This window comes from Alosa pseudoharengus, unplaced genomic scaffold, assembly GCF_046254945.1.
Source record: "Alosa pseudoharengus isolate Yale_2024_CS ecotype anadromous, Long Island Sound unplaced genomic scaffold, YU_APseudo_1.1 YU_APseudo_1.1_scf_6, whole genome shotgun sequence".
Classification (NCBI taxonomy): domain Eukaryota; kingdom Metazoa; phylum Chordata; class Actinopteri; order Clupeiformes; family Clupeidae; genus Alosa; species Alosa pseudoharengus.
Genome location: NW_027468848.1, coordinates 42285393 through 42306276, shown reverse-complemented (window position 1 = coordinate 42306276; position 20884 = coordinate 42285393). Strand labels below are relative to the sequence as shown.

At 40.7% G+C, this 20884-nt stretch overlaps 1 protein-coding gene across 1 annotated transcript in view; it reads right to left on the bottom strand.

Moving 5' to 3' along the window:
• The window catches only part of dnah10 (dynein axonemal heavy chain 10), a 394370-nt gene that overhangs the window by 11023 nt on the left and 362463 nt on the right, over nucleotides 1–20884 (bottom strand). The window contains exons 75-77 of the mRNA XM_076271417.1: nucleotides 18785–18952; nucleotides 17997–18177; nucleotides 17746–17891 (exon numbers count right to left, since the gene is read on the bottom strand). Of these exons, the coding sequence (XP_076127532.1) occupies nucleotides 17746–17891; nucleotides 17997–18177; nucleotides 18785–18952 (495 nt within the window). The remainder of the gene's footprint in view (nucleotides 1–17745; nucleotides 17892–17996; nucleotides 18178–18784; nucleotides 18953–20884) is intronic.

Here is a 20884-nt window from a genome sequence, read left to right as displayed (position 1 = left end):
TTTTGACTATGTTAGGTCACAGATACCTGCGATAACAACACCTCATTTTTACTTTTTTGTGTTTAACTAGGTGGCGCTATACATGAAATGAGTGGTTATGTAATGGGTTGACATGGCCCCTTGAGATCAACATACAAAAAAAATGGTCCTCCTAAACCCTACGGTTCTCGAGATATTCACAGAAAACTGTGTCTGCCCTGCCCTCCTTTCGGGGGGTCCAGTCCAGCGGGGGGGCTACAGATCAAAACGAAAAACGATGGTTCCATGCTATCCATGTGGGGTTACATGCCCACCAAGTTTCATGTACCCCGGTCTTTCAGTGTCCCGGGAATCATTGACGGAAATTTGGGCATGCGAAAAAGAAAAAAAAAAAAAAGAAAAATTCTGACTAAACCTATATGACCGCCGCTTCGCTGCGCGGCGGTCATAATAACCATATGATAGTAGGCAGACAATCCGGTTTGTTTTGCGAGCAAATACATTTAGCAAATAGTATAAAAATAGAATAAAGCTCCTTAAAAATTAGCATGGAGATCTGATTTGAATGACACCTAGCTGAACCAATAAGACAACATAATTATCATTAGAATTAACTTAGCTTAGCTTAACTTAGCTGTGCAGAGAATAAATCCCCATGGTAACTTATGTGCCATCTCTTTTGTGAAACCAAGTTAAGGCTAAATTCATCCAGGATAACCAAAAAATCCCAGCTTAATCCCTTATCTAGGTTTTGTGAAATACCCCTCAGATGCCTCTTCATAAAAAATCAAAGACACCTTCATAAACAATAACAAGTTTTATCGTTAGACTGTGTGTCATTTTGAGCAGCTTATCGGTAGGCTATATTAAAAGCAGAAGATTTTCAGTTTGCTTCAGGATTTAATTAACTTTTGGATTGTTTGATTATAGTGCTAAATGTTGGGACTAGGGCTGGGCGATATGGCTGAAAACTGTATTACCATATAAGTATTTCATATCGGTCGATATCGATAATTATTGATTTTTTTTAAATCTATTTCAGATAAGGACCAGAAGGGAAAAAAGTTCAATGTAAACACTTTTAAACACTTTTATTTTAAACTTAACCTTCCTCTGATTTGAATCACCTCAGTTATCAATCAAAGCAAACAGGGAAAAGAAATAGCAACACAATCATGAAAAACACTCAAATAAATAATTGTGCACATAAGTCTGAATGAGCAGCACTGGTTGAAGCCTGGAAATATTGTAAACGAAGTAATTTGCTAGTTTATCATAGTAAGTCTACTGGTTAGACTGTTCAGTTTCCCCACGTGTGTTTAAGTTTCAAATTAATACTTTTTCTCCTTGGGACAGGCCCGTTTGAGTCTTGGAAAATACTTTTCCATTTGCATCGGGATTGAGTTGATTAGAATTTAGCAGTCAATTTGAATGCAACAGTTTTGAACAAATTCGTGCAGCGTGCTAATGATGCTAACCGGATTTAATAGCAATTCAGTCGTCTTGCACGATTGTGAATGTTTGGATTACATGCGCATGCTGAGGAGGGATGCTGTCACTCCCCGATGTGAGTCGCTACCCGATGTGAGTCACGCATGCTCAGATTGATAGGTTTTACGTCATAACGCCAAGGGATCCGACTGAAATCCATAAAATAATTCACTTTTCTGTTTCAAAAACGTTTTAGCTATCTAAAATTGTTTGATTGCTAACGTTAGCAAACGCTATTCAAGTGACAGCCTTTGTTGTGCTTGATTGCTTACTTACTTGCCAGCAGTGAACAAACTTCGTTATGTAGGTACATTTTTATTGATATTACAGAAGTCTCTCGCTAGCAGGCTACTTCAGCCTCTAATCTAGAACTGACATTAGAGATCATGCCGTGAAAATGTGATGCCTTACGCTAAATAATACATTACTGCTGTGTAGGCTAATGTCATTATTCTGTGGCTAACAGCACAGGTAGTCGCAAAGTAGCAAAGTGACGCATGCGCGACTCACATCCGGTAGCGACTCACATCGGGGAGTGACAATGCACCTAGAGAGTAGTGATGGGCAAATGAAGCTTTGGTGAAGCACTGAACCACTTTGAACAATTGATTAAAAAATGGGTTCATAACTTGAAGCTTCAGTAACAGCGACCTCTCCTGGTGAAAAGCCAAGACTGCATCTAAATTATCCCAGCTAGATAGTGGACAGGAAGCTTTACTAGTGAAATAAATCAAGTGCACGCACCTAACCACCCCACCCCCACACATACGTAGTGCACATGAATAAGAATTGTATATCATTATTTATACAAATAAAGATTGATCAGGAGCCATCAGAATAAAGTTTTCCCACGTATCTCTTACATTGTAATAAAAATAAATCGATATGAACAAACTATGCTTGTCACAGTAGAGGCTATGAACCAAACGCAATGTTGTGCATTAGCCTAAAGTGTTTATGCTTTGAGCGCGCTACAATTCAGACTAGAAACGAGGCCGTGCCAGTTGCAGTGGCAGCACGATTGGTTCACGAGGCGGTGGCGCTGCGAACCACTCAGGTGATTCTTTCAGAGAATGAAGCAGTTTCTGCTTCTGACGTCATAAGTCACGTGATTTTTTCTGTAGCAAAGCAAGCTTCGGAGCAGTGGTTCAAATGGAATTGTAGTTACTGGTTTGAAGCACGTATCGAAGCTTCAGTGTCAGACTGCCATCACTACTAGAGAGAGAGAGAGAGAGAGAGAGAGAGAGCGCGCGCAGCACGAGGCAAGGACTCATTGAGAGTCTGTGTTGAGGTAGGCCTACTTCTATCGTCTACTCTGGTAGAGTTGCACATACTAGCTACAATGCAAGATATATTTAGCCTATTTATTTATGGACAACGTAAGGCGGGAGGTGTGTGTTGCTTTTAATTATCGAATGTTCTATCGAACGCATTTTTTATTGATATCGATTACATGTCTATTGCGATACATATCGCTGTCGTTTTATCGACCAGCCCTAGTTGGGACTGTCGCAGGAGACGTACTGTAGGCCTATCAGCCATCGAAATGAAAGCTCATCAGGGGGTGGAAACAACTGAAAAAACGTTGGGTAAATATATGGGGCATGCCACGACGAAATGAGTCTAGTTTGACACAATAAAAAATGGGTTCATTAGATATTCATAATCCACAGACCTTAGGGTTTAAATCAAGAGGTAATTTGTTCAATTCCGTTTAGTCAACCCTGAGATATTGGTCAAAATGTGAAGGCTATCCTCATATCAGCAAGTTTTGAGAAAATCAGCTTTAAAGTTCAAATTACACAGCACATCTTCTAAATGCTCGATTCATGCAGGCGGTAAAACTTGTGAGGCATTCGTATAATTTGTGCGGTAGGCTAGCCTATAATGTTCAATCTACTTCTGAAGACGACAAGGACAAAAATAGCCTAATGCTTAAACTATTATCCAAACTTTAATGTGCAGCCTACACATTTGGCCTTCAAAATCATATTTTTAGGTCGTTTTACAGTAAGATACATCTATGAGTGATAGATAAGAGGTAAAGGAATGTGTTAGTGGTCAAATTAGAAAATTAATAATTTTGTCATTCCGCTATATCTCGAAATGGATTTCCGCTACACAAGACCCATTTCGTCGTGGCACGCCCCATATGGTCCATACTGTAGCATGGGGTGCATAGACTCAAAGCGGCAAAAGCCGACGTTCCTAACCCTGCTCACAAGTGCCACCTGGTGGTTGTTTGGGTCATTGCAGCTTCACTGGGGAAATATAAATAAAAGACGTGTGATTCACGCGTGAAGCTGGACAATTCAAAGTAGTACCCACTGTAAGACATAACATAACATATAAGACAGGACAATAAGAAAGAACAGGACAGACAGTGGGTGTAAGTAAGTGTGGGAGATTAGTTAGGATTAGTTATTGTCCTGGGAGCATTTTCAAATTCAGAAGGTGAATAGCCTTAAAAGTAAAGACAGCCTTCCTTCAATTAGTCCTAGTCAAAGGACAGTGCTGCCTGTCAGAGGGTAGCCATTCAAAAGCTGTGTGCATGACATGGGTAGTCTTTCTAAGATGCAGTTAGCTTTCCAAAATGTTGCCTTGTCGTGCAGTGATGTTAGAGACTGAAGAGGGTGGCCAATCATTTATGAGCATGTGTTCCCGAGGTGCTTCTCATTTTTAACTGAGAGGGTGTGAAACCAGTATATAAATGAAAAGGTCAGAATGCTTTCAATAAAGGAGTTGTAAAAAGTGTTGATAATGTTTCTGCTCACTCCAAAGGAGAATAGCTCCCTCCAAAAATACTGCCACGGTTGACATTTTTTGATAATCACCTCTGTGCTAGGGTCAAAATTGATGACCGTACACAGGTATTTGTATTCATGTACAACTTCAACTGGTTCCCCATGGATTGTAGTGGCAGTCCTGACCTGCGTCCTTCAATAAACATCTCCTTGGTATTTGTAACATTTAGCTCCAAAAAGCAGCTATCACACCATTTCACAAACTCACTGAGGACAGGCCCATGATCTAAGACAGAACCAGATAGCAGGGAAAGGAGAACAAATCAGGGTTTCCGTTGTCCGGTAATTACCGGACATTGGCCGGAAAAAAAATTAAATGTCTCCGGTCAAATTGTCCGATTGAAATTGGCTAATAATCCAGTCCCCTAACGCAATCTGGATTTGAGAATAAGCCTTAATATGTAAGCCTATATTATACGTCCTCTGGCTAGGCTATGTAAATGAACAGGCTCTACCGTTTGAAAAGTAAGCTATTAAAAAACACGCATAGCCTGCTGCATTTCAAATAGGAAGCGCACGCTTAAAACGTCCATGTTTAACAACGAACAAATGAGTGAGGCGGTTCAAACATGGCCAGGCCCAGGCAGAGCCTTAAAAAGTTTTTTCAGAGGCCAGACGCGATGGATGATAATAAATTGGTAACGTCTGAAGCCTCAGATGTCCGGTCAACTCCACCACCACCAGATAAAAAGCAGAAGTGTCGGGCGTATCTGTCGGAATCAGTGATATTGGAAGTGGAGTTGCGGGGGGTGCGGCCGCTCCAAGACACTGTCATTCTCCGTGTACACTGGACATGCAAAGTGTTCTTTACCTAAAGCATAGGCTACAGTAGGCCTATGCGTTCTCTGTCTATGATCTGCAGGGTTAGGGCCTCCTCGACGAGGCGATTACTGGTCCGCGGATAATTTCTGGCACAATTAAACGGTATCATTGAACCGCGGCAGAAAAAAAAAAAAACTAAACATTTCCCAGAATAGGAAACATTTCTTAATTTATTGTTATCAAATACAGAGGCATAGCATTAGGGGGTAGTGGTGTGAGCGCTCATTCTTGTGTGTGCGCATCTGTGTAAGTTAAACAGTCACCACTGGAGATAACGTGGGTAGCAGCAACAACAAACAACATAGCCTTTTTAAAACAACGAACGAAGCAGACTCTTGCTGTCCATGAAAACTGCAGAAACTAACATCTTGTTAGGCATGTTTAAGTTGGGCTAATGAACATGTTGCATTCTATACAGCCGGATTGTCATTCTTTAAGCTACATAGCCTGTCTCCAGTTTTCCTAAATTTGACTAATTAAGAAGGGATTGACCGGCATATCATCAAAATGTCCGGAAAACGAAACCTCTGCCGGTCACTTTGACCGGCACCATTTTTTTCTAGCGGAAACTCTGGAACAAACTTCAGCAAACTTCACTAGATGACTATCAGGATGGCGGCTTCTATAGTCGTCTGTGTACAAGATAAAAAACGGTGAAAGGATACAACCCTGGGGTGAGCCAGTGGACGTGTATCTGGTGTCACAGAACCTTTTATTGACCAGCATGTTCTGTGTACTTTGGGTAAGAAAGTCCATGATCCAGATTGAAACAGTTCATGAGTTTGTTTGGCCACCAAGTAAGTTTTACACCGTGTTAAAGGCAGACGAGAAATCCGCAAAGAGGAGCCGGGCAAAATAATTTGGGCTTTTGGGGAATTTTCTAGGTGTCTATGCACTGCAAAAACTGCTTATCTAATAAAAGCTAATCAAGTGTTATTAATCTTCTATCAAGATCAAAATATATAGTTAGTATTGTTTTCAGTATACAATTTTAAAATCTTAATTTAAGAAAAAAATGACTTATTTTAACAGGGTTCCCGCGGAGTCTTAAATACAACTTTCGGTTTTTAAGGCCTAAAAAAGTCTTAAATTGTCTGGGATGTCTTGAATTTTCGAAAGGGAGGTATTAAATTTGCGTATGGGACCGCCAGCGAGTGCAAGAGAGCAAGTTAAATGTCTCCATCCGGTTTTGTGTATTTAAAACGCAATAGTATAAGGGCTGAGTTACACCAGGCGCGTAACTGAATCGTTCCGTTCGCATTGCGTCTGCTGCAACAATTAGCTTCCATTATAATCAATGGAAGTAGCTACACCAGACGTGACAGTGGGGCGTACGTTCGAAAAAAATAGACCATTCAACTAAAATGGATTTTACGCGTCGCGAACGGAACGCTTCAGTTACGCGCCTGGTGTAGCTCATACCTAAGGCTACGTGAGGAAGTTTAGTGGTTGCAGAGTGAAGATGTTTTTCACGGGTGTGGAAAGGTGTGAAAACGGTAATAATACAGTATGCACTGTAATATGCCTGATGTTTTTGTGGTGTAGCCAAGGCCTGAGAGATACGCAGGTAGCCTACGTGAGCGGTAGAATTTCTTTTACTGTCTATGGGTAGAATGAGCGGGAGAAAGAGTTGGTAAACCAGTTAGCGATAGGTTGGCCATACGTTCGAATTTAGGCCGGACATATGGATTTTAAAAGCCCTGTCCGAGTTGCGCTTGGCATCTAGAATCTTTGCTCGGATGCAGCATCGTTTCACAAACTATGGACGCGAAGACTGCTGGCTACTACAGACACAGGTGAGGAACAGTCAGCCTCAGCCTCAGTAAGCACAACCAAATATGTACAGCCAGCTTCAAAAGTAAGCAGCCCAGACCCTAAAAGGTAATTCACACACAATTATTTTTCTTTCGCCAAAATATATTTGGTAACTTCTGTAGACATCGAAAATGGGGTGGGGGTTAAATTAGTAGAAAAAAAATATTGCATAAAACAGTTTTAAGTTGTCGTATATATCTTTTTGCCGTGGTATAGTCTTAATTTTTGCATTTAGATGTCTTGAAAAGGTCTTAACTCATTGAATGCCAAGCTGTTTTCGGGAGCTTTGTCCTAGAGTGCCAGCAATCTAGACCATTGTTGATGATTTTTGTACAGCCACAGCATATATTCTGTGTTAAAGCTATGAACACATACAATGGCTCGATTAAAAGGTGAGACTTTAAGCTCTCGGTGGGTGCAAACCGTGTATTTCTACACGCCTCTGTTCCTGAGAAATCTCAAGCTAAACAGTGGCTAGTTTTCATCAAAATCGCTGTTTTTTCCTAGAAATAGAGATATAACGTCTTTCATGAAATATGAAGTGTTGCCTGTTACTTACTTGTGTAAACTTTCCGGGAAGTGATCAGCAAGACCTGGCGAGACTGCCACCTAGTGATAGACCCACGAAAACGGTTTTGACCTGACGTGCATGAGTCACTGATTCGACCCAAAGCGGCAACCGAGTTATGATAAAATGTCCAGATAAAATGTCCAGATTGTGCGTTTTCATGAGTTTTCGATCGTCATATATTTAATTTCCATTCATCACAGAGTTCCCAAAATCACATATAAGGTGTGATAAAAGTGTCTAGTTTCGTAATTAAAAAAAAAGGCTAAAAACTTAATATTACGTTTTTGGCACTCAACGCATGGGAAGGAAAAACGTAATATTATGTTTTTGGCACTCAATGAGTTAAAAGTCTTTAAATTTGCACTTGGAAAATGTGCAGATACCCTGTTTTAAGACTTCTTATCCTAAAAACAACCAAATTTGACTGTCTGTGCATTGAGTAAATTTGTCTTGATAAGACTCCTTAAAGTCAGCTCAAATTATGTCAAAATGATCTTTCATTTTGACATAATGCTAGGTATGCTAGGTAAGTCTCTTCATACAATACCATACCAAATAGATTTTTTTTATCTTAAAGGATAATTCCGGTGTTTAGCACTTTGAGTCCCTTTTCTGGTTTGTTTTGGATGAACTAGAGTGGTGGACACCGAAATTTTGAAGATGGGTCGACTCGTTTTGAATCGCCTTTGTCTGGCTGGCTATGGGCATGCACAAACATGTCCTTACAACAACCCTTAACGTTCATTTTTAAAACTGTGCAACTCACCGAGTGGTTAGTGATGTTCGTTGATGTTCCAAAACAAGTAGCGTAGAGAAATACAGTTTCTGTCGTGTTTTATTTGCCATTTTGTAAAATCCCATTGATTTCTGTTGGAAGACTCATTGCTCCTTGATATTACTGCGCTACCGGAAACGGAAAGGGGGTCTGTTTACGGTTGTAGACTTTCCCCCGCGAGACCTTCTTTTACTGTCTATGCTTCAGACTCAAATATTGAGCGGAAGTTTATACACGGTTAATACAATTTTAATAAAATAGTTCCACAATAGCAAATAACACGGATTGAAATCATACATTGCGCTGATATATTTATTTTAATAATCAACGAACACCACCACTAACCACTCGGTGCCACTATGGGCGCTATTTTGCAACCTGGCACATGGCGGAAAGCTAGTTATTTTCCCGGCGCAAAGTTAAATTCATATTTTACACGTCTCTTATATTAAACAACGTGCCAGGGGGTTTGGCAATTAACAACCTAAGGAGGGGATCTGGCGCGTTGTCTAAAATCGCTATCCTCGGTCCTCAGAGAAACCTGGTCAGAAGTCCATGGCGAGTTGTTTACTGTATATGTTATTTTAAGGGCGCATTATCAACAGTCATATGGGTGGATGCACAACCCACCATCCTTCTATTATCCATGAACGTGCACCAGTGCACATTCATGCAAAACATTACAAACTACATGATTAGGCTACAATGGGACACATAATTAGAATAAAGATATTACGAAATACATATAATATTCACCATCATTTGCAAATTGGTAATGCCGGTTAAAAGTGATTAGGCGAGAGCACAGCTGAAGATGCACTGTCACGAGATATAAACAACTCCTCTGCAGGATAAACATTGTTTTATTCAGTCATTCCAACATTATTAGGGTAAGTGTTGCTTTTTCCAGCCTATGTTTTTGATGCTAACCCATTGTCAGTCAATAGTGAAAGTAACTGTGAAGAACTGTTTTGTCTATGACTTGACACAACGGTGAAGTTAGTTTCACTTTGCCAATGAGTTCAAATAATAGAGTGGAAATGCGTGGAGGCTATACTATGCTCGGTTTTAGTAAAGCATGGTTTCGTGGAATAACTGTTCCATACAGTCCCGCGTGGAAGCAGATTCCTTCAAATGCACCACTGACTGTCAAAATACTGATGCACAGTTTGAAGTTGTGCTCCGCACAGTTAAAGGGAATGAAAGTTGTCATTCTCATTGGTTTAAGGGACTGTACGATATTTACCAGGGGGGGGGGGGAGGGGAGGGCCGAAGAAAATTATTTTTTCCTGATCCATGATATTTCTTTTCCCTGATCAATGATCTGTTTCCGATATTTTAAAAGGTTTGTAGGCCAAAACATGATTCACGTCTCTTTGACAAAGTGGGCGAGTCCAAAAAGTCGCAACCCTACCTGAAGCTTGCAGGTTTTTAAACATGGCGTCTAGCAGTGTTGCACGTCTGCCCGAAATTAAGCGGTCACCCGCGGTTATGAGTCATAAACAAAATATTTTAATGATATTCGGGTCATTTGCGGGCGGGTCAGTTAAAAATAATTAAATATATATTTTCTACAAATAGGCCTACTTAAAATATCACGAGGAGGCTTGCATCAATACAGTAAAGCATCAATACAGTAAAGTCAACAGTAAAGAAGCTGAAGACGCGAGTTAAAATAATAAAGACACCCCTTCAGGAAAAGCAATATAGGCTATGGGAAATATTGGGAAAAGTTCTTAAAGAAGATGACAGTAGTACAAGTTATGGTCTATGTAGGCCTACTTCTTGCGAAGCCATTTAAAAGTATGACAGCCAAAACGGGCAGCCTGCAGGAATAAATGTTATGGCACAGACTACACAGCCATATCTACCGGTATGTATAGGTTCGCGCATGCATAAAAGTTACCTTAGTTCGTTGTGTTTGTGACTTTAAACAGTGGATGTGCTTTAGTAAAGCTTTGTGCTTTATTCAGCATTGAAACCAGTTCTTACGCTAAGATTTTGACCAGCAATATGTATCTCTCTTGCCTACCTTTCCTCACCATTTCTGTTTTCGAAAGAAAGATGTATGTCCATGGCCTTCAAATCTTATCCTAGTGTTCTAACCCTTGGTGGTTGCGTGCGTGCTTGCGCTCTTATTCTCATTCTCTCTCCTGCGCAAACATTATGTCCTGCATGCCTACTGCGTGTAGTTCTACTGCATAAAGTTTCGCAAATAAATTAGTTTGTTTTACAGAAATGGCCTACTGTCACACTGCATGCAGGCTATAACCAAAAGCACACATTTTGTAAAAAAAGGGTGGGATCGCAGGTCGGGTATAATTTCGTCCTAATTAATATTCGCTGTCCGAGTTGCGGTCGGGATGATTAAAATATCGGGCGACCGCGGGCCGTTTGTGACCAAACCCGCGCAACACTGGTGTGTACCCGTGTGTGTGTATGTGTGCTTATGACATTTGCTGGCCGTTTTAACCTTGTAAACGTCATTTTTCGACCAGTTTTATTTGATTCACGTAGGGGGGAGGGCCTAGGAGAATTTTTTTGAGCCGGGGGGAGGCCCCTGGAAAAAAAATTTTGACCAGGGGGGAGGGCCAGGCAGAACATTTTTAACACGATCGTCTGGCGACCGGCCCTCTTCCCCCGCTAAATTACGTAAGATGTTACGCCCAAAACACACCATTTTGTGCAAATTTAAAGACTTTTAAGACCTTTTCAAGACATCTAAATGCAAAAATTAAGACTATACCACGGCAAAAAGATATATACGACAACTTAAAACTGTTTTATGCAATAGTTTTTTTTTCCTACTAATTTTAACCCCCACCCCTATCGCTAACTAGCTAACTCTTTCTCCCGCTCATTCTACCGCTCACGTAGGCTACCAGCGTATCTCTTAGGCCTTGGCTACACCACGAAAACGTCAGTTATATTTGTACATACTGTATTATTACCGTTTTCACACCTTTCCACACCCGTGAAAAACATCTTCACTCTGCAACCACTACACTTCCTCCCGTAGCCTTATAGTCACTTATACAATTGCGTTTTAAATACACGAAACCAGATGGAGACACTTGCTCTCTTGCACTCGCTCACTCGCTGGCGGTCCCATACGCAAATTCAATACCTCCCTTTCGAAAATTCAAGACATCCCAGACAATTTAAGACTTTTTTAGGCCTTAAAAACCGAAAGTTGTATTTAAGACTTTGGTAACACCTTATTTTAATGTGTCGCTGTTACAGTGTACCTACCTAATTAGGTACAGTGGTACAACCTGTGTAACAACATGAACTATCAGGTACTATCATTGTACTTGCATTATGTATTTGTGGGTACCTACATATAGTTGTTACATTGTAATACTGAGTGCTTTTACAAAACTTTGCCAATTTGCCTAAATATTTTAATCAGAGGCAAAGAGCTGACCTGAGACCTGCTGGATGGGGTAAATCTGGTCATGATAGATTTGATATACAAAGCATTCTTAGCTCCAGTCAAGGCCTCATTGTCTTCAGTGTACATGTAACAGCTGTGCTGCTACAACCTTGTTACTCTTTGATACAGTGGAATAAACCTATTAAGTGTACCAGTTAATTACTTACATGTACATATGACATGTATGTTATGTCTTCGATGTCTTGGAACAGGTCTACTAATTCACTACATAGTACATATATCAACTGTGTTGGTACACACTTATTGCTCTTTGATACAGTGGCATAAACCCATTAAAATGAAGTGTACCAGTTAAGTACTTACAATTACATATTACATGTATGTTGTGTCATTGGTGTCTTGGAACATGTCTGCCATTACCCTACATACTGTAGTACATGTATCAACTGTGTTGGTACACATTTATTACTCTTTTGATACAGTGGAATAAACCCATTAAAATAAAGTGTACCAGTTAAGTACTTACATCTACATATATACATCCTGTCAATGATGTTATGCATCCTGTAATTGATGTGTTGAAACATGTCTGCTGTTACACCACACAGTACATGTGAATTAGTAGACCTGTTCCAAGACAAGACCTGTTCCAGTTTATTCCACTGTATCAAAGAGTAACAAGGTTGTAGCAGCACAGCTGTTACATGTACACTGAAGACAATGAGGCCTTGACTGGAGCTAAGCATGCTTTGTATATCAAATCTATCATGACCCGATTTACCCCATCCAGCAGGTCTCAGGTCAGCTCTTTGCCTCTGATGAAAATGTAGGAAAATTGGCAAGGTTTTGTAAAAGCACTCAGTATTACAATGTAACAACTATATGTAGGTACCCACAAATACATTATGCAAGTACAATGATAGTACCTGATAGTACATGTTGTTACACAGGTTGTACCACTGTACCTAATTAGGTAAGTACACTGTAACAGCGACACATTAAAATAAAGTGTTACCAAGACTTTTTAAGACTTTTTAAGGATCCGCGGGAACCCTTACACACCCATGAGTAGTTATTCACCATCATTTGCAAATTAGTAATGACGGTTAAAAGTGATTAGGCGAGAGGCGAGAGACACATGGAGCACAGCTGAAGACGCACTGTCACGAGATATAAGCAACTCAGGATAAACATTGTTTTATTCAGTAATTCGAACATTATTATGTAGGCTATTGCTTTTTCCAGCCAATGTTTTCGATGGTAACCTATATTGTCAGTCAATGGTGAAAGTAAGTAACTGTGTAACTCATAACTGTTTTGTCGTTGACTGACACCACGGTGAAGTTAGTTTCACTTTGCCAATGAGTTCAAATAATTGACGAGTGCAAATGCGTGAAGGCTATACTATGCTAGGTTTTAGTAAAGCATGGTTTAGTGGAATAATTGTTCCATACGGTCTCGCAAGCAGATTCCTTCAAATGCGCCGCTGACTGAAGTGGCGCTTTGCACTGTTAAAGGGAATGATATCATTCTCATTGGTTTAAATAGTGTTATGCCCAAAACACACCCATGACTGATTAAGAAACCTAGGAACGCCTTGCATCCGCCCGACGTTTAATAACGAAAACACTCCCCAATGTGGACTGGACATCCTACTAAATTTGAATAAGCTTTTGACTAGTAACCATTCGCTTTAGACTGTCACGATAGGCCATATGTCATACTCAGCCAGTCACCACAGGAGCAGCGCCATGATGTCGCCTAGCAACTAAGCCGAAGTTAGTTATTATGACCGCCGCGCAGCGAAGCGGCGGTCATATAGGTTTAGTCAGATTTTTTTTTTCTTTTTTTTTTTCTTTCTTTTTCGCATGCCCAAATTTCCGTCAATGATTCCCGGGACACTGAAAGACCGGGGTAGACGAAACTTGGTGGGCATGTAACCCCATATGGATAGCATGGAACCATCGTTTTTCGTTTTGATCTGTAGCCCCCCCGCTGGACTGCCCCCCCCGAAATGAGGGTAGGGCAGACACAGTTTTCTGTGAATATCTCGAGAACCGTAGGGTTTAGGAGGACCATTTTTTTTTGTATGTTGATCTCAAGGGGCCATGTCAACCCATTCCATAACCACTAATTTCATGTATAGCGCCACCTAGTTAAACACAAAAAAGTAAAAATGAGGTGTTGTAATCGCAGGTATCTGTGACCTAACATAGTCAAAACTGCATGAAATTGGAAGTGTAGGATCATTATGACACCCTCTGAATGCATGCCAAGTTTCGTGGAATTCCGTTCATGGGGGGCCACACAATAAATTAATTTATGTTACTATACACCAACTGGCCTGTAGGTGGCCGGAGACAGTTTTCTGTGAATATCTCGAGAACCGTAGGGCCTAGGAGGTCCACCTTTTTTTTGTATGTTGATCTCAAGGGGCCATGTCAACCCATCCCATTACCACTTATTTAATGTATAGCGCCACCTAGTTAAAAATTAAAAAGCAAAAAATTAGGTGTTTTCATCACAATATCTCTGGCTGACATGGTCAAAACTGCACGAAATTGAAAGTGTAGGATCATTATGACACCCTCCGAATGCATGCCAAGTTTTGTGTACTTTCGTTCATGGGGGGCCTTACAATAAAACAATTTATGTGTACATTTAGTGACGTACACCAACAAGGATTCCCGGGACACTGAAAGACCCGGGTACACAAAACTTGGTGGGCATGTACCCCCACATGGATAGCATGGAACTGTCATTTTTCGTTTTGATCTGTAGCCCCCCCGCTGGACTGGACCCCCCGAAAGGAGGGTAGGCCAGACACAGTTCTCTGTGAATATCTTGAGAACTGTAGGACCTAGGATGACCATTTTTTCCGTATATTTGCCTCCAGGGGTCATGTTAACCCAGTTCATGTGCACACATGTGCACAAACAGATACACACACACACATTCACAGTAATCATACGTATGACCAGGGCCGGCCCGAGGCATAAGCGAACTAAGTGGCTGCTTGGGGCCTCCTGGCCACCAGGGGGCCCCCAATCGAGTTTCTTTTTTTTTTTTTTTACATAATAAATAACGTAAACAAGTGACATCAATGAATGAATAAATAAAACAATTATCATTCAAATCAAGAAAATTATGATTTCATGATCAATATGCCTGCCTACTGCTACTGTGTCTGCCAGCCTTTGAGTCACGCGCATAAAGTAGACACCTCGGGTGCATATACAATTCGTGCAGACACTGCATCAAGTTCAACAATCGGAAGAGACGGTAATGTTCAGACAAGTCACAAAAAAGGACGTATCCCTCTGGTGCCGAAAACAGAACGAAGAAAATGACAGAGGAGGAGAAAAACGAGCAAGATACAGGTATGTTTTGCATGATTATTTACAGTATGTTTTGTGCTTGAGGTAGCTAGCTAGCTGTCATGATCTAATATAAGCCATCACCAGAGCTAAATCTCCGCCATCAACAGAGAAATGTCTCCCATTAATATATATTTATCTAGATGTATTTCAGATGTCAAGGATATTGGGATTGTTTTGGATGTTCAATCAAGCATGTATCCTAGCTCTAGGTGGGCTTATTATGTCGTAAATTAAAGTTAGCTAGCTGACTGAAGTGGACATTAGCACTACAGTAGCTACATGAAAACGTAGCTGAAGGCAAATTTACCACAGAGGGATTGTTTCTGATTTCGCACCTGAAAGTGTTGATAGTTTATTACTGCTCTATAATATGTGACATAGTGGTAAGTCTGATAGCAACAACAGACTAAGCCCAGGCTCCCAGTCCCAACCCAACCCACTGACTAGCGCGACTCTGGGCATCGGTAACGTTCCAGCTTCATAGGCAAAGATGGAACAGTACGTGCGCTCTGCTCTAAGATCTTTGGAGAGAGATGGTAGTGTTTGAGAAAATATACCATGTTGGGTGGGGAGACTTCTGTGATGAAAATAAATTTACATTTGATTAAGATAGTGGCAAGTGATGTAGCGGTGCTACCCTAATATTTAGGCTGCAGTAGATCACCATGTTAAGCGTTCACCATACTGCAATTAAGTATACTCTTTTGATTATGCCTCATTTGCCAATAGAATATGAATTGTTACATGTGGAATTGCTTGTTATTTGAGTGTAAGTAATGATAGCAAAATAAACTCATTCTGCTCGATCAACTATGCACTTATGCAATATTTTTTTTTTTCAGAGACACTGTTGAAGTCCTTTGGAGCACATCTCTACCTCTACCTAACTCTACCTACCAGAAGGTGAGGTTTTCTTGATGGCAAATGGTTACATAGCCTATTAATATGACACGACACATTTAACATCGTTTTTTTTTTAATTTATTTATGTATTTATTTAATCATTGCAGGTTCGTCCACTGCAGAGTTGCAGATGCCTAAAAACCAGGAACGAAGTAGGAATAATTATCTATTTTTTGGGACATTTTATTTTTGATTATTAATGTTTGTCTATTTTGTTTTTATTTTGTAGTTGAAAATTGCTCATTTAATGCACATTTGCGGATTTGTTCAGCAAATCTGTTGAAAAACAAGTAATTAAACTGATGTACTTGTTTACAACAAATACAAATGCTGTTGTATTTTGTTATTTGTCAATTCAACTTCAGTAAACCACCCTTAGTGCTTCACTTTGAATATGAATGTTTCAAATAAATCTGTGATTTTAGTACCCTCTAAGATTAAAAGGTGACAGGGTTGGTGTAAATAACAACTATATTAATACATTGGTTTACCAAGCACATGGGGCCAGAAGTCTAGATTGGAGCCCCAAAACATTTTTGGCATGTGAGCAAGGATGGATTACTGAATGAGCCTACTGAGCCCAAGAGGTCAAGGGACCCTGAACCCCAAGTAGTTGTGTGAATTCACTACCAATAAGTCAAAAAGCAAAAGGCTATGAATCTGAACAAATTTAGGTACTGCCCTTCTCCAGCTGACCATCCCAAAAATGCACCAGAATACAGGAAATCACATCTAACCCCCCCCCCCCCCCCCCCACACACACACACACACACCCGTTTGTACCCACATTTGCACAAAGAGGGTAGGGGGAGAGGGTCCTTATGCATCTGTGTCCAGGGGGACAGTAGTTCATAATCAGTCGCTGTATTAATACATAACCTCACTGTATTAATTTATAATATGACATTATAGTGTGAAGTTGTCAATTATCGCCAAGCACAGGTGACTGCGTTGTGGGAGGGGGCCCCCAAATCAAATTCTGCTTAGGGCCCCCAAAAGGCTTGGGCCGGCACTGCGTATGACACATACTCACACAGTAGACATATGTACGCTTCCATGCACAGGCACATACGCAGGCACACACACAAGCACGCACACACACACACACACACACACACACACACACACTCACACACACACACAACCACACACCCACACACATAACATAAACATAACACAGGTGGGGTTGTATAAAATTAATTTTACATGTGAAATCTATGAACTAATCATGTTTTGGTACTTGTTGTCTAGCAGATACCAGTGAGAATTGAGTGTGGATAATGCAATTTAGTGAGACAGTTAGAATCATATAGGCCTTTCAGCGTGATTTCTTTTTGTGGAAAAAATGTGCTGGACTGGGCGGTGGTCATATTTTGTACCGCTCTGCGGTACATCTAGTTTAAGAAGTTTTTCAGTTAGTTCCTATTAAAAGGTTAAGGTTTTACAGAAATTCCAGGTTTCTGGCAAACAGTTGCTGCAATATTTTCACATGCAAATGAGGTTTTTGGCAAACAGTTGCAGTTAACTTTTGGCAATGTTGCATTAAATTTGTAGCAATGTCATATGCAAATTAGGTTTGTCACTGGCAATTGTTGCCAGAACTTTGCTGGAAGTTTGCCTCTACTGTAGCAGCCAACATTGGCAAATTTCTGGCAATATTTTCTAGTGAACTCATTTGTTTTACAAATCACCCACAAGTTTGCTGCAAATCTGCCGCAAACATTTAATTTTTGTAAGGGTAAAAGTGTTAAGCCATGCCCATAGCTAATAGACATTATGCAAAAAACAGCTGACATCAGAATGTGTACCTGTAATTTTAGGCGGTGTGATTCTATAGGAATAACTTTGAGGATGGGTAGTTGGACCACTAGCACTTTAGCTTTACTTCTAATCAGACAACATTTCTCTGTGTCCCAGTCTGCTCCTTCAAGGTATAATCCAGACACAAAACAACCTGAGAAGAAATCAGAAAATCAGAAGATTATTTGTACATTTGAAACTTGTCTATGTGTATGTCTGTGACCTTGCTGTGTATTTGTAGATTTATGTGTGTACATACCCTGTCCCGGTCTCTCATTGACCTCATCTGGACTGCAGTGCTGGGTGACCTGTGTGTAAAGAGTGGATCGGTCCAGTGGCCAGCCATTTCTCCTGCATGTGGCCTGCACCAGTGCTGTCAGGTATGACTCTGGAATATGCAGACCTGACAACCACATTACATTGGGCTCCCCTTCATCCACCTACAAACCCAAATGACAGTTTCACAAGATGTCAGTTTCTTCTAATTATTTACTGAGTGAGGAAATAAATTAAAAGCATAAAAAGGAAAAGCAGTTTAGGCACATTCACACTAGAGCTTCTGGCCTGGACTGAGGCTCACTTGACCATTAGTTCTGGTTGTTTTGATGATGTAAATGCTTTCTTAAATTTGGGTGCACACAGACGGAAGTAGCTGAAACATACTATGACTTGTGTTGCTGGGGTGTTAATAAATAATAATAATGATGACTCATTGTCTTTTGTACAAGTCCTGGAGGGAGGGGAGCTCTCATCGACTGATGCACGGATGATTTGACATTTCTTTTTAACTTGTGAACAATAATGCAATTTGTTTTTTCATCATCACATGATGTGAAAAAAAAAATATTTTAGTCTAGTCAAACCAGAAAAGGGGAATGCTTAAAAAAAACCTGACCTAAACTAACAAGATCGCAAAGTAGAATTAAATTCATTATTAGGTTATTAGGTGCTACAAAAGTCTGATAATACAGACAAAATAATAGAGTCGCTGTAATAAAGCTTTTCTTTGTTCACTGCTATAGGCTCACAAAGGAAAAATGTTCTCACCCAGGAGCTGTACTGCTCATGACGTCTCTTGAAGTGGAGCATCCAGTTTCCCAAAGACTTGAGGGTATCAGGTGCCAGTTTTCTCCAAATACCAGGAATCTGCCCATTAAAGAGAGCACGTGCCACTTCATCAAGCTCACCACTCATACCCACCTCACCTGCCAGGGCCTGAAAAGGATAGATGAACAAGTGACAATGCTACTCTACACAACTGCTATTAACAGTCAAATTGTAAACTTGAGTTTATTTACACAGAGAAAGACCATTCCCCCAGCCAAACCTGACAGTGTGTAACAGTGCAATAATGAATAAAATAGAATGGCTCAACAGCATAAAAACAGTTTTTTAAAACAATGCAACTTGAATTGTGATACAGAAAAAAAAACATAGCAAAAACATGGATTTAAAAGGGAAGTATATAGCCACAAGCGGCGATGACGGGCTGGAGCACCTATGGTTCTGCAATCTGTGACACTACGTAATTCAACATCTCACTCACATGTGGTGTGTGTGTCCAATGCACACATCTGATGTGTGTGCTCTTTTTTATACAAGTTTTTTACATTGGAAGCATTTATTCACTTCCTGTTTTTACATTTATGGCATTGCTGGGAAGAAGATTCAATGACATAAGAGGGTGCTATGGAGTTCCTGGGCCACATCGGGAACCACATCCGAGGACAAACCTCTGTCCCTGAGTAGAGACTAGTGGCACTATACCAGACATCATTCTGATAATAATCATTAATCTGTGGATTTTCAGCCAAATTAACCAGCCAATGACTGATTTTTTTTTTATTATTTGTTACATGTTCCAAATGTAAAGCACTTTGAGCTGCATTCTGTGTATGAAAGGTGCTATACAAATAAAGCTTATTATTATTACTATTATTATAATGCTCAGGGGGGCGCTTTGGTGCAACAGGCTACAGTGCCCATACCATGTATGGGTTCAAGTGCCCAGGTTCGAATCCGACCTATGGTCATTTCCCAATTCCTCCTCATCTCTCTCTCCCACTGAGTGTAAAGTGTAAATGGCCGTTAGCCTACCACGACTCCACTGAAAAGGAATGGGATTTAGCTAACTAATGGTGGTTTAACTTACAAAGTTATTGCAAGCTATAATAGGGTTGTTGCCAGTTGTCTGTGGCCCTGATTAGTTGCCCTGTGTCTCACCTGGTTGGCCGGTGCCAGTAACATTCAACATAGACCTCTGAAGTTTGTGAACTACAAAAAAGAACCAAAACTGCCATCTTTGCCCATAAAAGGTGATCCGGGTGTTAATTGAAGCTGAAGAAACTACCTATGGCAAGTTGCATTGCAAGTTAGCTCTAGGGTAGCAAAAATCTAAGTTTGCCGTCTTAACATGTCACCGAAAATCACAGAAGCCACTCGAAGGCAAAGGGCAAAAGTGAGTAAAACTCAATCAGCATTTTAGACTTCTTAGTCCCCATGAGAGTTTAACAGGTGCAATAATGGAAAAAACCCATGTTATTTTCCATAGAAAAACATCGCAAGATACCGGATCTCAAAGTTGGCAGTTTTTTTGTAAGCGAACTTCAGAGGTCTATTGACCAAAAAGTTGCCCCGTGTATCATCACCTTTAGTCTCTCATCCATGCTCTGTTCCTCTTTACCGCTGCCACTCATGTAGCTGCCTATCGATAGCTAGTTAGCACACTAGAGGTTTCCTCGTTGCTACCCTGAGTGCTTGGCCTGCACGCACAGACTCCATATGGGTACGGCACACTGTGTTGATAGGCTGCGTGCTACAATTGGTACGCCCTCCACCGCGCTTCACAGTGGTGCTGCCCACCATCGGTGCCCCTCACCACAGAATGGCTTTGAGGCAGGAAATAGACGAGCTGGCTGCGAACCACGCAATTTAACCAGTCTAAGTGGACAACATAAATGTGGGTTTCTACAGCAGATACTTCACTGTCCCGGAAAAGGATGGCAGACTCAGACCCATCCTTGATCTGAGATATCTGATTGTCTATCTGAAACAGACAGGCTAGTGTCGGTCAATTTGAAGTGTTTTCCACTTCAAATTAAATGCCCAGGCACAGAAAATATCTGGGATCTGTGGGAGATCACTGTC